The sequence below is a fragment of the Cinclus cinclus genome, chromosome 32 (genome assembly GCF_963662255.1).
Source record: "Cinclus cinclus chromosome 32, bCinCin1.1, whole genome shotgun sequence".
In the NCBI taxonomy this organism is placed as follows: domain Eukaryota; kingdom Metazoa; phylum Chordata; class Aves; order Passeriformes; family Cinclidae; genus Cinclus; species Cinclus cinclus.
In genome coordinates, this window is record NC_085077.1 from 1,599,562 (window position 1) to 1,620,960 (window position 21,399).

At 59.8% G+C, this 21,399-nt stretch overlaps 3 protein-coding genes across 3 annotated transcripts in view; 1 reads left to right on the forward strand and 2 right to left on the reverse strand.

Moving 5' to 3' along the window:
- Window positions 1-1,728, reverse strand: part of LOC134055414 (uncharacterized) — a 6,999-nt gene extending 5,271 nt beyond the window's left edge. Inside the window, exons 1-2 of the mRNA XM_062511751.1 lie at window positions 1,575-1,728; window positions 1,350-1,461 (exon numbers count right to left, since the gene is read on the reverse strand). Coding sequence (XP_062367735.1) covers window positions 1,350-1,461; window positions 1,575-1,728 — 266 coding nt within the window. The remainder of the gene's footprint in view (window positions 1-1,349; window positions 1,462-1,574) is intronic.
- Window positions 1,698-3,541, forward strand: SWSAP1 (SWIM-type zinc finger 7 associated protein 1). The gene is made up of 2 exons (XM_062511887.1): window positions 1,698-1,969; window positions 2,824-3,541. The coding sequence occupies exons 1-2, from the start codon at window positions 1,727-1,729 to the stop codon at window positions 3,274-3,276; spliced, it is 696 nt and encodes a 231-aa protein (XP_062367871.1). The 5' UTR covers window positions 1,698-1,726; the 3' UTR covers window positions 3,277-3,541.
- Window positions 3,542-4,997: 1,456 nt separating this feature from the next.
- EPOR (erythropoietin receptor) overlaps window positions 4,998-21,399 on the reverse strand; it is a 22,371-nt gene continuing 5,969 nt past the window's right edge. Inside the window, exons 3-10 of the mRNA XM_062511752.1 lie at window positions 20,916-21,070; window positions 20,124-20,292; window positions 19,982-20,093; window positions 18,847-18,998; window positions 13,645-13,798; window positions 10,401-10,488; window positions 7,282-7,369; window positions 4,998-6,026 (exon numbers count right to left, since the gene is read on the reverse strand). Of these exons, the coding sequence (XP_062367736.1) occupies window positions 5,607-6,026; window positions 7,282-7,369; window positions 10,401-10,488; window positions 13,645-13,798; window positions 18,847-18,998; window positions 19,982-20,093; window positions 20,124-20,292; window positions 20,916-21,070 (1,338 nt within the window). The 3' untranslated portion in view covers window positions 4,998-5,606. The remainder of the gene's footprint in view (window positions 6,027-7,281; window positions 7,370-10,400; window positions 10,489-13,644; window positions 13,799-18,846; window positions 18,999-19,981; window positions 20,094-20,123; window positions 20,293-20,915; window positions 21,071-21,399) is intronic.

Below are 21,399 nucleotides of genomic sequence, written 5' to 3' on the forward strand. Positions count from 1 at the left end.
CCCCCAAATCTCCCCCAGACCCCCAAATCCCCCCAGACTCCCAAATCCCCCAGACCCCTGAATCCTCTGAACCCCCAAATCCCCCAGACCCCCAAATCTTCCCAGACCCCCAAATCTCCCCAGACCCCCAAATCCCCCCAGACCCCTGAATCCTCTGAACCCCAAATCTGCCCCAGACTCCCTGAATCCCCAGATTCCTGAATCTCCCCCCGAGCCCCAAATCTCCCCCAGACCCCACATCTCCTCCAGACCCCCAAATCCCCCCAGACTCCCTGAATCCCCAGACCCCCAAATCTCCCCAGATCCCCCAAATCTCCTCCAGACCTCCCCCCCCCCAAGCCCCCTCCCACCCCGGGGTCCCCCCAAATTCCAGCGCCCCGCGGCCCCGGGTATTCTCGGGCCGTAACACGGATCCCTCCAGCTGTTATTGCTGGAGAATACGCGGAGCCGAGGGGACGCCCCGACCCTCGGGACCCCCGGGGACCCCTCCCCAAAAAAAACCCAAAAAACCCAAGGATCCCCCCAGGGAATGGAGAAGCTGCAGGAGAACCCCGGGAATGCCCCGGGAATCCCCTGGGGACACTCGGGAATAATCGGGAATCACCCGAGGATCCCCCGGGGACGCTCGGGAAGCCCGGGGAGCCTCCGGAAAGAGTTGGGAGAGTTCGGGAATGACATTTGTGGACACTGGGGTGGGTTTGGGGACCCTCGAGTGGCGTTTGGGACACTGGAGTGGCCTTTGGGGACACTGGGGTGGGGTTTGGGGACCCTCGAGTGGCGTTTGGGGACACTGGAGTGGCCTTTGGGGACACTGGGGGGGCTTTTAGGGACACTTGGGTGGGGTTTGGGGACCCTCGAGTGGCGTTTGGGGACACTGGAGTGGCCTTTGGGGACACTGGGGTGGGGTTTGGGGACCCTCGAGTGGCATTTGGGGACACTGGAGTGGCCTTGGGGACACTTGGGTGGGGTTTGGGGGCACTCGGGGGCTTTTGGGACCCTCGAGTGGCGTTTGGGGACACTTGGGTGGGGTTTTGGGGCACTCGGGGGCGTTTGGGGACACTGGGGTGGGGTTTGGGGACACTTGGGTGGGGTTTGGGGACCCTCGAGTGGCATTTGGGGACACTGGGGTGGGGTTTTGGGGGCACTCGGGGGCGTTTGGGGACACTGGGGTGGGGTTTGGGGGCACTCGGGGGCGTTTGGGGACAATCTGGTGGCTTCGGGGACATTTGGGTGGTGGCTAAGGAACTTTGTGTGGCCTTCGGGGACACGGGGGTGGTGTCTGGGGACACTGGGGTGGCCTTTAGTGACACTCAGGTGGTGTTTGGGGCACGGGGGTGACCCCTTCGCACTCTCGTGTGCCCCTCATGTGACAATTGTGTCCCACGTGCACGAGGGTGGGCGTGTCCCCGTGCTCGCCACGCCCCTTTACACGCGCGGGGGGCGTGGCCAAGCCCCCGGCGACTGAGGGCGGGAATTAAGCTGAGGGGAAGCCGGGCTCTGATTGGCTGAATCGCGCTGGCGGGAACAGAGCTGAGGGACGCTCTGCTCCGATTGGCTGAGAGACTCGCACCCACCGCGGTGGGCGGGAAGGGCGCTGAGGGGAGCTGTGCCCTGATTGGCGGAGCCACCGCGGCGGTAGCGGCGCTGAGGGGGGAGCCGCACCGTGATTGGCTGAGCGCGGCCGGGACTCGCAGCTGATTGGCTGCCCGGCTCCGGCCCTCTCACCATGGCGGCGGCGCTGGAGCGGGCGCTGGGCCCGGCGGCACCGGGGGACGGTTCGGAGGCGGCGCTGCCGCCGCTGCCGGTGCTGGTGCTGGGTCCGGCGGGCTCGGGCCGCACCTCGCTGCTGCTGCGGACGGCGCTGGCGGGCGGCGCGGACGGGCCCCGCGCGCTGTTCCTGGCTCCGAACGCGATCCCGCGGCTCCCGGGAGGCCCCGGCGGCCCCGGCCCCGACCCGCGGGCGCTGCAGGTGAGCGGGGCCGGCGGAACGGGCCGGGAGCCGCTGAGGGAGAGGCGGGGCTGAGGGAGAGGGGCGGGGTTTTTCCGGGGAGGCGGGGCCTTGTTTCTGGTGGGCGTGGCCTTGCGTGATGTAGTCGCGTGGTTCTCACGTGTGGGCGTGGTTGGGGGCGGATCTTCGTGGGTTTTGTGGGTGGGGCTGTGCGTGTGGGCGTGGTTTTGGGACCCCCATGGATGGGGGAAGGGTGAAACGCTTCGGGGGTGTGGCCTGACTCGTGTCCCCTCTGTGTCCCCTCTGTCCCCTCTGTGCCCCCTGTGTCCCCTCTGTGTCCCCCCTCTGTCCCCTCTGTGTCCCCTGTGTCCCCCTCTGTCCCCCCGTGTCCCCCCTGTGTCCCCCCCGTATCCCCTCTGTGTCCCCCCTGTGTCCCCCCCGTGTCCCCCCTGTGTCCCCCCTCTGTCCCCTCTGCGTCCCCCCTGTGTCCCCTGTGTCCCCCTCTGTCCCCCCGTGTCCCCTCTGTGTCCCCCCTGTGTCCCCCCCCGTGTCCCCCCGTTGTCCCCCCTGTGTCCCCCGTGTCCCCCTCTGTGTCCCCCCTGTGTCCCCCGTGTCCCCCTGTGTCCCCCCCGTGTCCCCCCCGTGTCCCCCCCGTGTCCCCCCGTGTCCCCTGTGTCCCCTGTGTCCCCCTCTGTCCCCCCGTGTTCCCCTGTGGTCCCCCCCGTATCCCCTCTGTGTCCCCCCTGTGTCCCCCCCCGTGTCCCCCCTGTGTCCCCCGTGTCCCCCCCGTGTCCCCCCGTGTCCCCCCTGTGTCCCCCGTGTCCCCCCCGTGTCCCCCCTGTGTCCCCCGTGTCCCCTCTGTGTCCCCTCCGCAGCGCCTGGAGCTGCGCTACCCCCGCTCTCGGCTGTCGCTGTGTCACGAGCTGGTGTCGCGGGTGTCGCTGTCCCCTCACCCTCCGTCTCTGCTGCTCCTGGACGACCTGGAGCGATACCTGGGGATGTCCCCGAATGTCCCCTCCCGCCTGGCCGCGCTCCTGCTCGAGCTCACGCGTGTCCCCCGCTGTCCCCCGCGTGTCCCCCCGCAGCTGGTGGCCTCCCTGTCCCTTCCCCCTCCCGCCCCGCACATCTTGGGGACGTTGCTGCGCTTCTTCCCGGCTCGGTGTCACCTGAGCCCGGCCCGCGGTGACAGCCCCGGCTACGCTCGGGTGACACTGAGATGTCCCGGGACATCCCCCCGGAGGTGGCGGCTGCGCCTCGGACACGCCGAGCACGGGGACGGCGACGGGGACGGCGACGGGGACGGCGACAGCGAGGAGGAGTGGGCGTGACACAGCCAGCACGGGGTGGCACGGACACCATGGGTGACACGGACTCGGCGTCACCCCCCCTCTGGTGACAAAGACTCAATGTCGCCCCCCCACAAGTGGCAAGGACCTCGGTGTCACCCCCGTCTGGTGGCACGGACCCCATGGGTGACATGGACTCGGTGTCACCCTCCCTCTGGTGGCACAGCCCTGACATCACCCCCTCCCCCCCGCTGCTGTCACCCTGCTCCCCGCAGGGCCCTGGGGACACAGGCACTGCAGGGGACGTGACACGGTGACACAGTGCTGGGGAGGTGACACAGTGACACGGTGCAGGGGAGGTGACACGGTGCAGGGGAGGTGACACGGTGACACAGTGCAGGGGACGTGACATGGTGCAGGGGATGTGACACGGTGACACGGTGCTGGGGAGGTGACACAGTGCAGGGGAGGTGACACAGTGACACAGTGCAGGGGAGGTGACATGGTGCAGGGGAGGTGACACGGTGCAGGGGAGGTGACATGGTGCAGGGGAGGTGACATGGTGCAGGGGAGGTGACACGGTGACACAGTGCAGGGGACGTGAGATGGTGCAGGGGATGTGACACGGTGACACGGTGCTGGGGAGGTGACACAGTGACACAGTGCAGGGGAGGTGACACGGTGACACGGCACTGGGGAGGTGACACGGTGCAGGGGAGGTGACACGGTGACACGGTGCAGGGGAGGTGACACAGTGCAGGGGAGGTGACACGGTGCAGGGGAGGTGACACGGTGACACGGCACTGGGGAGGTGACACGGTGCAGGGGAGGTGACATGGTGCAGGGGAGGTGACACGGTGACACGGCACTGGGGAGGTGACACGGTGCAGGGGAGGTGACACGGTGACACGGTGCAGGGGAGGTGACACAGTGACACAGTGCAGGGGAGGTGACACAGTGTCCCCACCCGGGACCATCTGGGGACTCCTGATAAGCGTTATCAGCCCCTCCCCCCTCGCCCAGCCCGGCTGTGCCACCCCTCGAGGGCCCCAGTGTCCCCAGTGTGTCCCCAGTGTGTCCCCAGTGTGTCCCTGGGCTCCTGTCCCAGGGCTCCCAGTCACTCCCAGTCCATCCCAGTGTCCCCATTACCCTTCCCAGTCCATCCCGGTCCATCCCAGTGTCCCCATTACCCTTCCCAGTCCATCCCAGTCCCTCCCAGTGTCCCCGTTATCCCTCCCAGTCCATCCCGGTCCATCCCAGTGTTCCCATTACCCTTCCCAGTCCATCCTGGTCCATTCCAGTGTCCCCATTACCCTTCCCAGTCCATCCCAGTCCCTCCCAGTGTCCCCGTTATCCCTCCCAGTCCATCCCGGTCCATCCCAGTGTCCCCATTACCCTTCCCAGTCCATCCCAGTCCCTCCCAGTGTCCCCGTTATCCCTCCCAGTCCATCCCGGTCCACCCCAGTGTCCCCATTACCCTTCCCAGTCCATCCCAGTCCCTCCCAGTGTCCCCGTTATCCCTCCCAGTCCATCCCGGTCCATCCCAGTGTCCCCATTACCCTTCCCAGTCCATCCCAGTCCCTCCCAGTGTCCCCGTTATCCCTCCCAGTCCATCCCGGTCCATCCCAGTGTTCCCATTACCCTTCCCAGTCCATCCTGGTCCATCCCAGTGTCCCCATTACCCTTCCCAGTCCATCCCGGTCCATCCCAGTGTTCCCATTACCCTTCCCAGTCCCTCCCAGTGTTCCCAGTGGGTGCGTGGGGCCAGGCCCAGTGTCACTTTTATTGTACAAAATCATTAAAAACCCAAAGCAGGAGAAATTCCGGGTCCCCTCCCCCTCCCTTTGGGTCCTCGTGTGTGACGTGTCCCCCCGCGATGACGTCACCGTGCTCCTGTGTGATGTCACCGTGTCACGTGTCCCCCCGCGATGACGTCACCGTGCTCCTGTGTGACTTCACGGTGACAGGGTCCTGCTGTGATGATGTCATCAGTCCCTTCTGTGTGATGTTACTGTTGTGTCCCCTCTGCAATGATGTCATCGGTCCCTCCTGTGACGTCACCGTGATGTGTTCTCTCTGTGGTGATGTCACCTGTCCTGTCCATGTGACATCACTGTGACACATCCCCTCCGTTATGATGTCATTGTTCCGGTGTGTGATGTCACCGTGACGCGTCCCCTCCGCGGTGACGTCATTGTGCCCTGTGTGACGTCATCTCGAGTCCCTTCTGCGATGACATCTCCGTCCTCTCTGTGTGACGTCACCGTGCCGCGTCCCCTCCGATGACGTCATTGCAGTTATTGCGCGGCACGTGACGTCACAGGCGCATCTCCTCCGTGACGACGTCACTGTTCCCCCCCTCCGCGATGACGTCATCCATCTTGCCTATGTGACGTCACCGTGCCGCGTCCCTTCCGCGATGACGTCACCCATCCTTTCCGTGTGACGTCAGGAGCAGATGACGTAGTGGGGGGCGTGTCCCTCCCACTTGGGGGCGGGGCCTTTGTGGGGGGGTCCGAGGTTGGCGTAGGGGGAGGTGGGGGAGGGGTGGCGGGGGAGGGGCGGAGCAGGGCGGAGCCGGGCTCGAACAGCGTGTACTCGAAACTGGGGGAGGGGGAGGGGCCCGCGGGGGGGGCCGGGCCTGGGGGAGGGGTCTGGGGGTCGGTGGGGGAGGGGTCCGGAACTGGGGGAGCCCCCTGCCCCTCCCCCACCTCCTCCACGGAGTCCTCGGCCTCCAGTGGGGGAGGGGCGGGGGGGGCGCAGGGGGAGCCCGGCCCTTGGCACAGCCACAGCTGGGGGGGGAGGGGAGGGGAGGGGAGGGGAAAGGTGGGGTTAGAGGGAGACAAAAAACGGCACCGAAATACATCCCGAAATGTCCCGAAAATCACCCGAAATGTCACCGAAATACCGCCCGAAATGTCACCCAAAATCACCCGAAATGTCACCGAAATACCGCCCGAAATGTCCCGAAAATCACCCGAAATGTCCCCAAAATCACCTGAAATGTCACCAAAATACCCGAAATGTCCCGAAAATCACCCGAAATGTCACCGAGATACCGCCCGAAATGTCCCGAAAATCACCCGAAATGTCACCAAAATACCGCCCAAAATGTCCCCAAAATCACCCGAAATGTCACCGAGATACTGCCCAAAATGTCCCCAAAATCACCCGAAATGTCACCAAAATACCGCCCGAAATGTCCCCAAAATCACCCGAAATGTCACCAAAATACCGCCCGAAATGTCCCGAAAGTCACCCGAAATGTCCCCAAAATCACCCAAAATGTCACCGAAATACCGCCCGAAATGTCCCCAAAATCACCCGAAATGTCACCAAAATACCGCCCGAAATGTCCCCAAAATCACCCGAAATGTCCCCAAAATCACCCGAAATGTCACCGAAATACCGCCCGAAATGTCCCAAAAATCACCCGAAATGTCACCAAAATACTGCCTGAAATGTCCCGAAAATCACCCGAAATGTCACCGAAGTGTCCCGTAAATTACCCGAAATGTCCCCAAAATCACCCGAAATGTCACCGAAATGTCCTGTAAATTACCCGAAATGTCCCAAAAATCACCCGAAATGTCACTCGAAAATCACCCGAAAATTACCCGGAATGTCACCGAAATGTCGCCCGAAATGTCACCCAAAAATCACCCAAAATGTCACCGAAGTGTCACCCAAAATGTCACCCGAAATGTCCCAAAAATCGCCCAAAACGTCACTGAAGTATAGCCCGAAAATCACCCAAAATGTCACCTGAAATGTCACCCAAAATGTCCCAAAAATTGCCCAAAACGTCACCGAAATATCGCCTGAAATGTCACCCAAAAGTCGCCCAAAATGTCACCCAAAATGTCCCCAAAATCACCCGAAATGTCACCCAAAATGTCCCCAAAATCACCCGAAATGTCACCCAAAATTCCCTAAAATATCCCTCAAAATCACCCAAAATATCCCAAAAATCACCCTAAAATTCCCCAGGACCCCCCAAAAATTCCCCAGGACCCCCCAAAATGCCCCAAATCTTTCCCGGCTCACCTGGAAGTTTCCGCCGTAGGAGCTGAAGAGCCCCTCGAACTCGCGCTCCGGACCCGGCACCGGCGGCCACAGCTTGGCCTGGAGGGTCCTGGGGGGACCCCAAAAAATCAGAGAGGTCCCAAAAAATGAGAGAGAGATCCCAAAAAATCAGAGAGAGACCTCAAAAAATCAGAGACCCCAAAAAATCAGAGAGACCCCAAAAATCAGAGAGAGAGCTCAAAAAATCCGAGAGATCCCAAAAATCAGAGAGAGACCCCAAAAAATCAGAGAGAGATCCCAAAAATCAGAGAGAGACCCCAAAAAATCAGAGAGAGATCCCAAAAATCAGAGAAAGACCCCAAAAATCAGAGAGAGATCCCAAAAATCAGAGAGAGATCCCAAAAATCAGAGACCGCAAAAAATCAGAGAGAGACCCCAAAAAATCATAGGGACCCGAAAAATCAGAGACCCCAAAAATCAGAGAGAGATCCCAAAAATCAGAGAAAGACCCCCAAAATCAGAGAGAGATCCCAAAAATCAGAGAGAGATCCCAAAAATCAGAGATCCCAAAAATCAGAGAGACCCCAAAAAATCAGAGAGACCCCAAAAATCAGAGAGAGAGCTCAAAAAATCAGAGATCCCAAAAATCAGAGAGAGACCCCAAAAAATCAGAGATCCCAAAAATCAGAGAAAGACCCCAAAAAATCAGAGAGAGATCCCAAAAATCAGAGAAAGACCCCAAAAATCAGAGAGAGATCCCAAAAATCAGAGAGAGATCCCAAAAATCAGAGACCGCAAAAAATCAGAGAGAGACCCCAAAAAATCATAGGGACCCGAAAAATCAGAGACCCCAAAAATCAGAGAGAGATCCCAAAAATCAGAGAAAGACCCCCAAAATCAGAGAGAGATCCCAAAAATCAGAGAGAGATCCCAAAAATCAGAGATCCCAAAAATCAGAGAGACCCCAAAAAATCAGAGAGACCCCAAAAATCAGAGAGAGAGCTCAAAAAATCAGAGATCCCAAAAATCAGAGAGAGACCCCAAAAAATCAGAGATCCCAAAAATCAGAGAAAGACCCCAAAAAATCAGAGAGAGATCCCAAAAATCAGAGATCCCAAAAATCAGAGAGAGATCCCAAAAATCAGAGAGAGATCCCAAAAATCAGAGACCGCAAAAAATCAGAGAGAGACCCCAAAAAATCATAGGGACCCGAAAAATCAGAGACCCCAAAAATCAGAGAGAGATCCCAAAAATCAGAGAAAGACCCCCAAAATCAGAGAGAGATCCCAAAAATCAGAGAGAGATCCCAAAAATCAGAGATCCCAAAAATCAGAGAGACCCCAAAAAATCAGAGAGACCCCAAGAATCAGAGAGAGAGCTCAAAAAATCAGAGATCCCAAAAATCAGAGAGAGACCCCAAAAAATCAGAGATCCCAAAAATCAGAGAAAGACCCCAAAAAATCAGAGAGAGATCCCAAAAATCAGAGATCCCAAAAATCAGAGAGAGATCCCAAAAATCAGAGAGAGATCCCAAAAATCAGAGACCGCAAAAAATCAGAGAGAGACCCCAAAAAATCATAGGGACCCGAAAAATCAGAGACCCCAAAAATCAGAGAGAGATCCCAAAAATCAGAGAAAGACCCCCAAAATCAGAGAGAGATCCCAAAAATCAGAGAGAGATCCCAAAAATCAGAGATCCCAAAAATCAGAGAGAGATCCCAAAAAAATCAGAGATCCCAAAAATCAGAGACCCCAAAAAATCAGAGAGACCCCAAAAATCAGAGAGAGATCCCAAAAAATCAGAGATCCCAAAAATCAGAGAGAGATCCCAAAAAAATCAGAGATCCCAAAAATCAGAGACCCCAAAAAATCAGAGAGACCCCAAAAATCAGAGAGAGATCCCAAAAAATCAGAGATCCCAAAAATCAGAGAGAGATCCCAAAAAAATCAGAGATCCCAAAAATCAGAGACCCCAAAAAATCAGAGAGACCCCAAAAATCAGAGAGAGATCCCAAAAAATCAGAGATCCCAAAAATCAGAGAGAGATCCCAAAAATCAGAGACCCCAAAAATCAGAGACCCCAAAAAATCAGAGAGACCCCCAGCACTCCCAGTGCTCCCAGTCCCATTCCCAGTTCCCCCAGTCCCATTCCCAGTGCTCCCAGTCCCATTCCCAGTTCCCCCAGTCCCATTCCCAGTTCCCCCAGTCCCATTCCCAGTTCCCCCAGTACCGGCGGTGTCCCAGCACTCCCAGTGCTCCCAGTCCCATTCCCAGTTCCCCCAGTCCCATTCCCAGTGCTCCCAGTCCCATTCCCAGTTCCCCCAGTCCCATTCCCAGTGCTCCCAGTCCCATTCCCAGTTCCCCCAGTCCCATTCCCAGTGCTCCCAGTCCCATTCCCAGTTCCCCCAGTCCCATTCCCAGTGCTCCCAGTCCCATTCCCAGTTCCCCCAGTACCGGAGGTGTCCCGGCACTCCCAGTTCCCCCAGTCCCATTCCCAGTTCCCCCAGTCCCATTCCCAGTTCCCCCAGTACCGGAGGTGTCCCAGCACTCCCAGTGCTCCCAGTCCCATTCCCAGTTCCCCCAGTCCCATTCCCAGTTCCCCCAGTACCGGCGGTGTCCCGGCACTCCCAGTGCTCCCAGTCCCATTCCCAGTGCTCCCAGTCCCATTCCCAGTTCCCCCAGTCCCATTCCCAGTTCCCCCAGTCCCATTCCCAGTTCCCCCAGTACCGGCGGTGTCCCAGCACTCCCAGTGCTCCCAGTCCCATTCCCAGTTCCCCCAGTCCCATTCCCAGTTCCCCCAGTCCCATTCCCAGTTCCCCCAGTACCGGCGGTGTCCCAGCACTCCCAGTGCTCCCAGTCCCATTCCCAGTGCTCCCACTCCCATTCCCAGTTCCCCCAGTCCCATTCCCAGTTCCCCCAGTACCGGCGGTGTCCCAGCACTCCCAGTGCTCCCAGTCCCATTCCCAGTTCCCCCAGTCCCATTCCCAGTTCCCCCAGTCCCATTCCCAGTGCTCCCAGTCCCATTCCCAGTTCCCCCAGTACCGGCGGTGTCCCGGCACTCCCAGTTCCCCCAGTCCCATTCCCAGTTCCCCCAGTCCCATTCCCAGTTCCCCCAGTCCCATTCCCAGTTCCCCCAGTACCGGCGGTGTCCCAGCACTCCCAGTACTCCCAGTCCCAGCAGCAGCAGCACCAGCAGGCACGAGAGCCCCAGGGTGAGCGAGTCCAGATCTGGGGACAGCGACACGGGGGGGACACACAGGTGTGACAGGTGTGACACAGGTGTGACAGGTGTGACACAGGTGTGACACAGGTGTGACAGGTGTGACAGGTGTGACAGGTGTTACAGGTGTGACAGGTGTGACACAGGTGTGACACAGGTGTGACACAGGTGTGACAGGTGTGACACAGGTGTGACACAGGTGTGACACAGGTGTGACACAGGTGTGACAGGTGTGACACAGGTGTGACACAGGTGTGACACAGGTGTGACAGGTGTGACAGGTGTGACAGGTGTTACAGGTGTGACACAGGTGTGACAGGTGTGACACAGGTGTGACACAGGCGTGACACAGGCGTGACACAGGTGTGACACAGGTGTGACAGGTGTGACACAGGCGTGACACAGGCGTGACACAGGCGTGACACAGGTGTGACACAGGTGTGACACAGGTGTGACAGGTGTGACAGGTGTGACACAGGTGTGACACAGGTGTGACAGGTGTGACAGGTGTGACACAGGTGTGACAGGTGTGACAGGTGTGACAGGTGTGACACAGGTGTGACACAGGCGTGACACAGGTGTGACACAGGTGTGACAGGTGTGACAGGTGTGACACAGGTGTGACACAGGTGTGACACAGGTGTGACAGGTGTTACAGGTGTGACACAGGTGTGACACAGGTGTGACAGGTGTGACAGGTGTGACAGGTGTGACAGGTATGACAGATGTGACACAGGTGACACTGATGTGACAGGTGACACAGGTGACACACAGGTGACACCGATGTGACAGGTATGACAGATGTGACACAGGTGACACAGATGTGACAGGTATGACAGGTGTGACACAGGTGTGACAGGTGTGACAGGTGTGACACAGGTGTGACACAGGTGTGACACAGGTGTGACAGGTGTGACAGGTGTGACAGGTGTGACAGGTGTGACAGGTGTGACACAGGTGACACAGATGTGACAGGTATGACAGATGTGATACAGGTGTCACAGGTGTGACAGGTGACACAGGTGACACACAGGTGACACTGATGGGACAGGTATGACAGATGTGACACAGGTGTCACAGGTGTGACAGGTGACACAGGTGACACACAGGTCACACAGGTATGACAGGTGACACACAGGTGACAGGAGGTGACACAGGTGACACCCGGGGGCGCTCACTGGGAGCCCAGGGACCCCCCCCAGTGTCCCCCCAGTTCTCCCAGGGCCCCCAAATCCCCCCCAGTATCCTCCCAGTGTCTCCCCAGTATCCCCCCGAGTGCTCCCAGTGCCCCCCAGTATCCCCCCAGTATCCCCCCAGTGCTCCCAGTATCCCCCCAGTGCTCCCAGTGCTCCCAGTATCCCCCCAGTGCTCCCAGTGCTCCCCAGGGCTCCCAGTGTCCTCCCAGTGTCCCCCCAGTGCCCCCCAGTGCCCCCCACTATCCCCCCAGTTCCCCCCCAGTGCTCCCAGTGCCACCCCAGTGCTCCCAGTGCTCCCAGTGCTCCCAGTGCCCCCCCAGTGCCCCCCCAGTGTCCCCCCAGTATCCCCCCAGTATCCCCCCCAGTGCTCCCAGTGCTCCCAGTATCCCCCCAGTGCTCCCAGTGTCCCCTCAGTGTCCCCCCAGTGCTCCCAGTATCCCCCCAGTGCTCCCAGTGCTCCCAGTATCCCCCCAGTGCTCCCAGTGTCCCCCCAGTGCTCCCAGTATCCCCCCAGTGTCCCCCCAGTATCCCCCCAGTGCTCCCAGTGCTCCCAGTATCCCCCCAGTGCTCCCAGTATCCCCCCAGTGCTCCCAGTATCCCCCCAGTATCCCCCCAGTGCTCCCAGTGCTCCCAGTATCCCCCCAGTGCTCCCAGTGCTCCCAGTATCCCCCCAGTACCCCCCAGTGCTCCCAGTGCTCCCAGTATCCCCCCAGTGCTCCCAGTGTCCCCTCAGTGTCCCCCCAGTGCTCCCAGTATCCCCCCAGTGCTCCCAGTGCTCCCAGTATCCCCCCAGTGCTCCCAGTGTCCCCCCAGTGCTCCCAGTATCCCCCCAGTATCCCCCCAGTGTCCCCCCAGTATCCCCCAGTGCTCCCAGTGCTCCCAGTATCCCCCCAGTGCTCCCAGTATCCCCCCAGTATCCCCCCAGTGTCCCCCCAGTATCCCCCCAGTGCTCCCAGTGCTCCCAGTATCCCCCAGTGCTCCCAGTGCTCCCAGTATCCCCCCAGTGCTCCCAGTATCCCCCCAGTATCCCCCCAGTGCTCCCAGTGCTCCCAGTATCCCCCCAGTACCCCCCAGTGCTCCCAGTGCTCCCAGTATCCCCCCAGTGCTCCCAGTGTCCCCCCAGTATCCCCCCAGTGCTCCCAGTGCTCCCAGTATCCCCCAGTGCTCCCAGTGTCCCCCCAGTATCCCCCCAGTGTCCCCCCAGTATCCCCCCAGTGCCCCCAGTGCTCCCAGTATCCCCCCAGTGCTCCCAGTATCCCCCCAGTATTCCCCCAGTGTCCCCCCAGTATCCCCCCAGTGCTCCCAGTGCTCCCAGTATCCCCCAGTGCTCCCAGTGTCTCCCCAGTGCTCCCAGTATCCCCCCAGTGCTCCCAGTATCCCCCCAGTATCCCCCCAGTGCTCCCAGTGCTCCCAGTATCCCCCCAGTGCTCCCAGTGCTCCCAGTATCCCCCCAGTACCCCCCAGTGCTCCCAGTGCTCCCAGTATCCCCCAGTGCTCCCAGTGTCTCCCCAGTGCTCCCAGTATCCCCCCAGTGCTCCCAGTGTCCCCCCAGTATCCCCCCAGTGCTCCCAGTGCTCCCAGTATCCCCCAGTGCTCCCAGTGTCCCCCCAGTATCCCCCCAGTGTCCCCCCAGTATCCCCCCAGTGCTCCCAGTGCTCCCAGTATCCCCCCAGTGCTCCCAGTATCCCCCCAGTATTCCCCCAGTGTCCCCCCAGTATCCCCCCAGTGCTCCCAGTGCTCCCAGTATCCCCCAGTGCTCCCAGTGTCTCCCCAGTGCTCCCAGTATCCCCCCAGTGCTCCCAGTATCCCCCCAGTGCTCCCAGTATCCCCCCAGTATCCCCCCAGTGCTCCCAGTGCTCCCAGTATCCCCCCAGTGCTCCCAGTGCTCCCAGTGTCCCCCCAGTATCCCCCCAGTGCTCCCAGTGTCCCCCCAGTATCCCCCAGTGCTCCCAGTGTCCCGTCACTCACCGGGGGCGGTGCTGGCGGTGCCGGGGGGGGACCAGGGGCTCCAGAACCCCCCATAGCTGAGCCCGTCCGGCCGGGCCCGGGCCCGCACCGAGTAGGGGGTGCTGGCCCGGAGACCCCCGACCCCCTGCTCCCTGCGGCCCGCCGGGACCCCCACCTGGGCACGGAGGGGTTAAACACGGGGTCAGCGAGCCCAGAAACGCCACAGGGACCCCAAAAACAGCACAGGGACCCCAAAAACCCAACAGGGACCCCAAAACACAACAGGGACCCCAAATACACCACAGGGACCCCAAAACCGCAACAGGGACCCCAAAAACACAACAGGGACCCCAAATACACCACAGGGACCCCAAAAACGCAACAGGGACCCCAAAAACACAACAGGGACCCCAAAAACAGCACAGGGACCCCAAAAACACAACAGGGACCCCAAAAACCCAACAGGGACCCCAAAAACACAACAGGGAACCAGAAACACAACAGGGACCCCAAAAACCCAACAGGGACCCCAAAAACCCAACAGGGACCCCAAATACACCACAGGGACCCCAAAAACGCAACAGGGACCCCAAAAACCCAACAGGGACCCCAAAAACACAACAGGAACCAGAAACACAACAGGGACCCCAAAAACCCAACAGGGACCCCAAAAACAGCACAGGGACCCCAAAAACCCAACAGGGACCCCAAAAACACAACAGGGACCCCAAAACACAACAGGGACCCCAAAAACCCAACAGGGACCCCAAAAACACAACAGGGACCCCAAAAACGCAACAGGGACCCCAAAAACAGCACAGGGACCCCAAAAACGCAACAGGGACCCCAAAACACAACAGGGACCCCAAAAACAGCACAGGGAACCAGAAACACAACAGGGACCCCAAAAACCCAACAGGGACCCCAAAAACACAACAGGGACCCCAAAAATAGCACAGGGACCCCAAAAACCAAACAGGGACCCCAAAAACAGCACAGGGACCCCAAAAACGCAACAGGGACCCCAAAAACAGCACAGGGACCCCAAAAACACAACAGGGACCCCAAAAACGCAACAGGGACCCCAAAAACAGCACAGGGACCCCAAAAACAGCACAGGGACCCCAAAAACCAAACAGGGACCCCAAAAACGCAACAGGGACCCCAAAAACAGCACAGGGACCCCAAAAACCAAACAGGGACCCCAAAAACACAACAGGGAACCCAAAAACAGCACAGGGACCCCAAAAACCAAACAGGGACCCCAAAAACACCACAGGGACCCCAAAAACAGCACAGGGACCCCAAAAACACAACAGGGACCCCAAAAACGCAACAGGGACCCCAAAAACACAACAGGGACCCCAAAAACGCAACAGGGACCCCAAAAACAGCACAGGGACCCCAAAAACCAAACAGGGACCCCAAAAACGCAACAGGGACCCCAAAAACAGCACAGGGACCCCAAAAATACAACAGGGACCCCAAAAACGCAACAGGGACCCCAAAAACGCAACAGGGACCCCAAAACACAACAGGGACCCCAAAAACAGCACAGGGACCCCAAAAACTCAACAGGGACCCCAAAAACACAACAGGGACCCCAAAAACGCAACAGGGACCCCAAAAACGCAACAGGGACCCCAAAAACCAAACAGGGACCCCAAAAACGCAACAGGGAACCCAAAAACAGCACAGGGACCCCAAAAACAGCACAGGGACCCCAAAAACGCAACAGGGAACCCAAAAACAGCACAGGGACCCCAAAAACAGCACAGGGACCCCAAAAACGCAACAGGGAACCCAAAAACAGCACAGGGACCCCAAAAACACAACAGGGACCCCAAAAACGCAACAGGGACCCCAAAAACAGCACAGGGACCCCAAAAACCAAACAGGGACCCCAAAACACAACAGGGACCCCAAAAACAGCACAGGGACCCCAAAAACCAAACAGGGACCCCAAAAACGCAACAGGGACCCCAAAAACAGCACAGGGACCCCAAAAACCAAACAGGGACCCCAAAAACACAACAGGGAACCCAAAAACAGCACAGGGACCCCAAAAACCAAACAGGGACCCCAAAAACACCACAGGGACCCCAAAAACAGCACAGGGACCCCAAAAACACAACAGGGACCCCAAAAACGCAACAGGGACCCCAAAAACACAACAGGGACCCCAAAAACGCAACAGGGACCCCAAAAACAGCACAGGGACCCCAAAAACCAAACAGGGACCCCAAAAACGCAACAGGGACCCCAAAAACAGCACAGGGACCCCAAAAATACAACAGGGACCCCAAAAACGCAACAGGGACCCCAAAACACAACAGGGACCCCAAAAACAGCACAGGGACCCCAAAAACTCAACAGGGACCCCAAAAACAGCACAGGGACCCCAAAAACGCAACAGGGACCCCAAAAACGCAACAGGGACCCCAAAAACAGCACAGGGACCCCAAAAACACCACAGGGACCCCAAAAACGCAACAGGGAACCCAAAAACACCACAGGGACCCCAAAAACGCAACAGGGACCCCAAAAACAGCACAGGGACCCCAAAAACCAAACAGGGACCCCAAAACACAACAGGGACCCCAAAAACAGCACAGGGACCCCAAAAACGCAACAGGGACCCCAAAAACAGCACAGGGACCCCAAAAACACCACAGGGACCCCAAAAACACAACAGGGACCCCAGAAACAGCACAGGGACCCCAAAAACCAAACAGGGACCCCAAAAACCAAACAGGGACCCCAAAAACAGCACAGGGACCCCAAAAACACAACAGGGACCCCAAAAACAGCACAGGGACCCCAAAAACACAACAGGGACCCCAAAAACAGCACAGGGACCCCAAAAACCCAACAGGGACCCCAAAAACACCACAGGGACCCCAAAAACAGCACAGGGACCCCAAAAACGCAACAGGGACCCCAAAAACAGAACAGGGACCCCAAAAACGCAACAGGGACCCCTAAAATCCACCCCGGAACTCAGAAATCCCAAACACACAAAGGGGATCCCAAACTTTCCCAAGGACCCCACCCAGGGACCCCAAAAATCCCCACAGGGACCCCAACCCCCCCCCCCCCGGGGGACCCCAAATCGCCCCCCAAAACCATCCCGGGGGCACCAAAATCAACCCAGGCGACCCCAAACCTCCCCCAAGTGACCCCAAATCCCCCCCTCAGGTGACCCCAAATCTCCCCAATCCCCCCCAAAACTCCCCCAGGTGACCCCAAATCCCCCCCCAGGTGATCCAAACCCCCCCAGGTGACCCCAAATCTCCTCCAATCCCCCCCATAACCCCCCCAGGTGACCTCAAATCCCCCCAAATCTCCCCAAAAACCCCCCCAGGTTATCCCAAATCTCCCCAAATCTCCCCAAAACCCCCCCAGGTGATCCCAAATCTCCCAAAATCCCCCCAAAAACCCCCCCAGGTGACCTCAAATCCCCCTAAATCTCCCCAAAAAACCCCCCAGGTGACCCCAAATCTCCCCAAATCCCCCCAAAAACTCCCCCAGGTGACCCCAAATCTCCCCCAATCCCCCCCAAAACTCCCCCAGGTGATCCCAAATCTCCCCAAATCTCCCCAAAACCCCCCCAGGTGATCCCAAATCTCCCAAAATCCCCCCAAAAACCCCCCCAGGTGACCTCAAATCCCCCTAAATCTCCCCAAAAAACCCCCCAGGTGACCCCAAATCTCCCCAAATCCCCCCAAAAACTCCCCCAGGTGACCCCAAATCTCCCCCAATCCCCCCCAAAACTCCCCCAGGTGATCCCAAATCTCCCCAAATCTCCCCAAAACCCCCCCAGGTGATCCCAAATCTCCCAAAATCCCCCCAAAAACCCCCCCAGGTGACCTCAAATCCCCCCAAATCTCCCCAAAACTCCCCCAGGTGATCCCAAATCCCCCCAAATCCCCCCAAAACCCCCCCCAGGTGACCTCAAATCCCCCCAAATCTCCACAAAAAACCCCCCAGGTGACCCCAAATCTCCCCAAATCCCCCCCAAAACTCCCCCAGGTGACCTCAAATCCCCCCAATCCCCCCCAAACTCCCCCTCAGGTGACCCCAAATCTCCCCAAATCTCCCCAAAAACCCCCCCAGGTGACCCCAAATCTCCCCCAATCCCCCCCAAAACTCCCCCAGGTGACCCCAAATCTCCCCAAATCCCCCCACAACCCCCCCAGGTGACCTCAAATCTCCCCAAATCTCCCCCAATCCCCCCCAGGTGACCCCAAATCCCCCCAAATCCCCCCAAACTCCCCCTCAGGTGACCCCAAATCTCCCCCAATCCCCCCCAAAAACCCCCCCAGGTGACCCCAAATCTCCCCCAATCCCCCCCAAAACTCCCCCAGGTGACCTCAAATCTCCCCAAATCTCCCCCAATCCCCCCCAGGTGACCCCAAATCCCCCCAAATCCCCCCAAACTCCCCCTCAGGTGACCCCAAATCTCCCCCAATCCCCCCCAAAAACCCCCCCAGGTGACCCCAAATCTCCTCCAATCCCCCCCATAACCCCCCCAGGTGACCTCAAATCCCCCCAAATCTCCCCAAAAACCCCCCCAGGTGACCTCAAATCTCCCCAAATCCCCCCAAAACTCCCCCAGGTGATCCCAAATCCCCCCAAATCTCCCCAAAAACCCCCCCAGGTGACCCCAAATCTCCCCAAATCCCCCCAAAAACTCCCCCAGGTGACCCCAAATCTCCCCAGTCCCCTCCCAAAACTCCCCCAAGTGACCCCAAATCCCCCCAAATCTCCCCAAAACCCCCCAAAACCCCCCCTTAGGTGACCCCAAATCTCCCCAAATCCCCCCAAAACCCCCCCAGGTGACCCCAAATCTCCCCCAAATCCCCCCAAAACCCCCCCAGGTGACCCCAAATCTCCCCAAATCCCCCCACAACCCCCCCAGGTGACCTCAAATCTCCCCAAATCTCCCCAAAACCCCCCCAGGTGACCCCAAATCTCCCCCAAATCCCCCCAAAACCCCCCCAGGTGACCCCAAATCTCCCCAAATCCCCCCCAAAACCCCCCCTCAGGTGACCCCAAATCTCCCCAAATCCCCCCAAAACCCCCCCAGGTGACCCCAAATCTCCCCCAAATCCCCCCAAAACCCCCCCTCAGGTGACCCCAAATCTCCCTTATCACCCCCCCCCCCAATTTCCCCCCCCTCCCCTCCCCCGCCCCCTCCCCAGACCCCAAATTCCCTCTCACCGTTTTTGGGGGTCCCCCCGGGGGGCTCAGGGCCAGCTCGAAGGTGAGGCTGGAGTGCAGGTAGGGCCCGGGGGGAGGGGCCCAGCGCACGCACAGCTCCCCCCGACCCCCCCCCGGCGACACCGACACGTTCTGGGGGGGTCCCGGCAGCACTGGGGGGAGGGGCAGGGCAAGGGGGAGACCCCCCCCCCAAAAAAAAACCAAAAATAAATAAAAAAATCACAGAACCGATAGGAACCCAAAAACCCCGGATCCGCCCCCAAAACCCCCCAGAAAACTCAAAAAATCCCCCCCTCCCCCCCCCCCGAAACACCCAAAAATTCAACCCCAAATTCTGCCCCCCCCCCCACAGAAAAACCCCCCAAAAAAATTCACCCCAAAAAAATCACCCCAAAAATCCCCACATAAAACACCCCAAAATTCACCCAAATTCTGCACCGTAAAACCCAAAAAAATTCACCCCAAAAATCCCCACATAAAAACCCAAAAATTCGCCCAAAAAAATCCCCCCAAATTCCCCCATAAAACCCAAAAATTCACCCCAAATCCTCCAAAATCCCCCCCAATCCCCCCCAAATCCCCCCAAATCCCCCCAAATCCCCCAAAATCCCCCCCAAATCCCCCCCAATCCCCCCCAAAATCCCCCCAAATCCCCCCAAATCCCCCCCAAATCCCCCCAAATCCCCCCAAATCCTCCCCAAAATCCCCCCAAAATCCCCCCCAAATCCTCCCCAAATCCCCCCAAATCCCCCCCAATTCCCCCCAAATCCCCCCAAATCCCCCCAAATCCCCCCCAAATCCCCCCAAATCCCCCCAAATCCTCCCCAAAATCCCCCCAAATTCCCCCCCAAATCCCCCCCAATCCCCCCCAAATCCCCCCCAAATCCCCCCAATCCCCCCCAAATCCCCCCCAAATCCCCCCAAATCCCCCCAAATCCCCCCCAAATCCTCCCCAAATCCCCCCCAAATCCCCCCAAATCCCCCCCAAATCCCCCCAAATCCCCCCAAATCCTCCCCAAAATCCCCCCAAATTCCCCCCCAAATCCCCCCCAATCCCCCCCAAATCCCTCCCAAATCCCCCCCAATCCCCCCCAAATCCCCCCAATCCCCCCCAATTCCCCCACCCCCCCCGTACCGAGCTGATCGATGAAGATCGTCCGGTGGAACAGGGGGGGCACGGGGGGAGGGGGCTCCGTCCTTATGGGGGGGGTCCCAGTGGCCCAAGGGGGGCTCTCGGTGGTCCCGGTGGTCCCGGGGGTCCCGGGGGTCCCAGGGGGGGTCCCGGGGGGGGTCCCGGGGGGGGTCCCGGGGGGGGCGGGCAGCACCCGCAGCTCGAGGGGCACGAAGGTGACGGTGGCGGTCGGGGGCAGGGAGCACCAGAAGCGGGACCCCCCCCTCGGGGACAGAGCGGTGGCACGGAGGGGACAGTCCTGCCACGGGTCCTGCCTGCGGGCACAGGGGTCACTCAGGGGTCAGCGGGGGTCAGCCAGGGGTCAGGGGTCACTCAGGGGTCACGGGGGTCACTGGGGTCACTCAGGGGTCACGGGGGTCACTGGGGTCACTCAGGGGTCACTGGGGTCAGTGAGAGGTCATCGGGGGTCACTCAGGGGTCATCGGGGGTCAGCCTGGGGTCACTCAGGGGTCATCGGGGGTCAGCCTGGGGTCACTCAGGGGTCACTCAGGGGTCACTCAGGGGTCACGGGGGTCACTGGGGTCACTCAGGGGCCAGGGATCACTCAGGGGTCATCGGGGGTCAGCCAGGGGTCAGGGGTCACTCAGGGGTCATCGGGGGTCAGCCAGGGGTCAGCAGGGGTCACTCAGGGGTCACTCAGGGGTCACTCAGGGGTCACTGGGGGTCACTCAGGGGTCACTCAGGGGTCACTGGGGTCACTGGGGTCACTCAGGGGTCACTCAGGGGTCACTCAGGGGTCACTGGGGGTCACTCAGGGGTCACTCAGGGGTCACTGGGGTCACTGGGGTCACTGGGGGTCACTCAGGGGTCACTCAGGGGTCACTGGGGGTCACTCAGGGGTCACTCAGGGGTCACGGGGGTCACTGGGGTCACTCACTCCAGGCGGAACTGGAAGCGGAAGCGCCGGGGGTCCGGGGGTCCGGCCGTGTCCCAAGCGCAGCTCAGCTCGTGCAGGGTCCGGGTGAAGCAGTGAGGGGGGTGGGGGGTCCGAGAGCCGGACAATGGACACTGCGGGCAGGGGCACGGGGGGCACTGGGGTCACTGAGGGGTCACTGAGGGGTCACTGAGGGTCACTGGGGGTCACTGGGGGTCACTGGGGGTCACTGAGGGGTCACTGGGGTCACTGGGGGTCAGTGGGGGTCACTGGGGGTCACTGGGGGTCACTGAGGGGTCACTGAGGGGTCACTGGGGGTCACTGAGGGGCACTGGGGGTCACTGAGGGGTCACTGAGGGGTCACTGGGGGTCACTGAGGGGCACTGGGGGTCACTGAGGGGTCACTGGGGTCACTGGGGGTAACTGGGGGTCACTGAGGGTCACTGGGGGTAACTGGGGGTCACTGAGGGGTCACTGAGGGTCACTG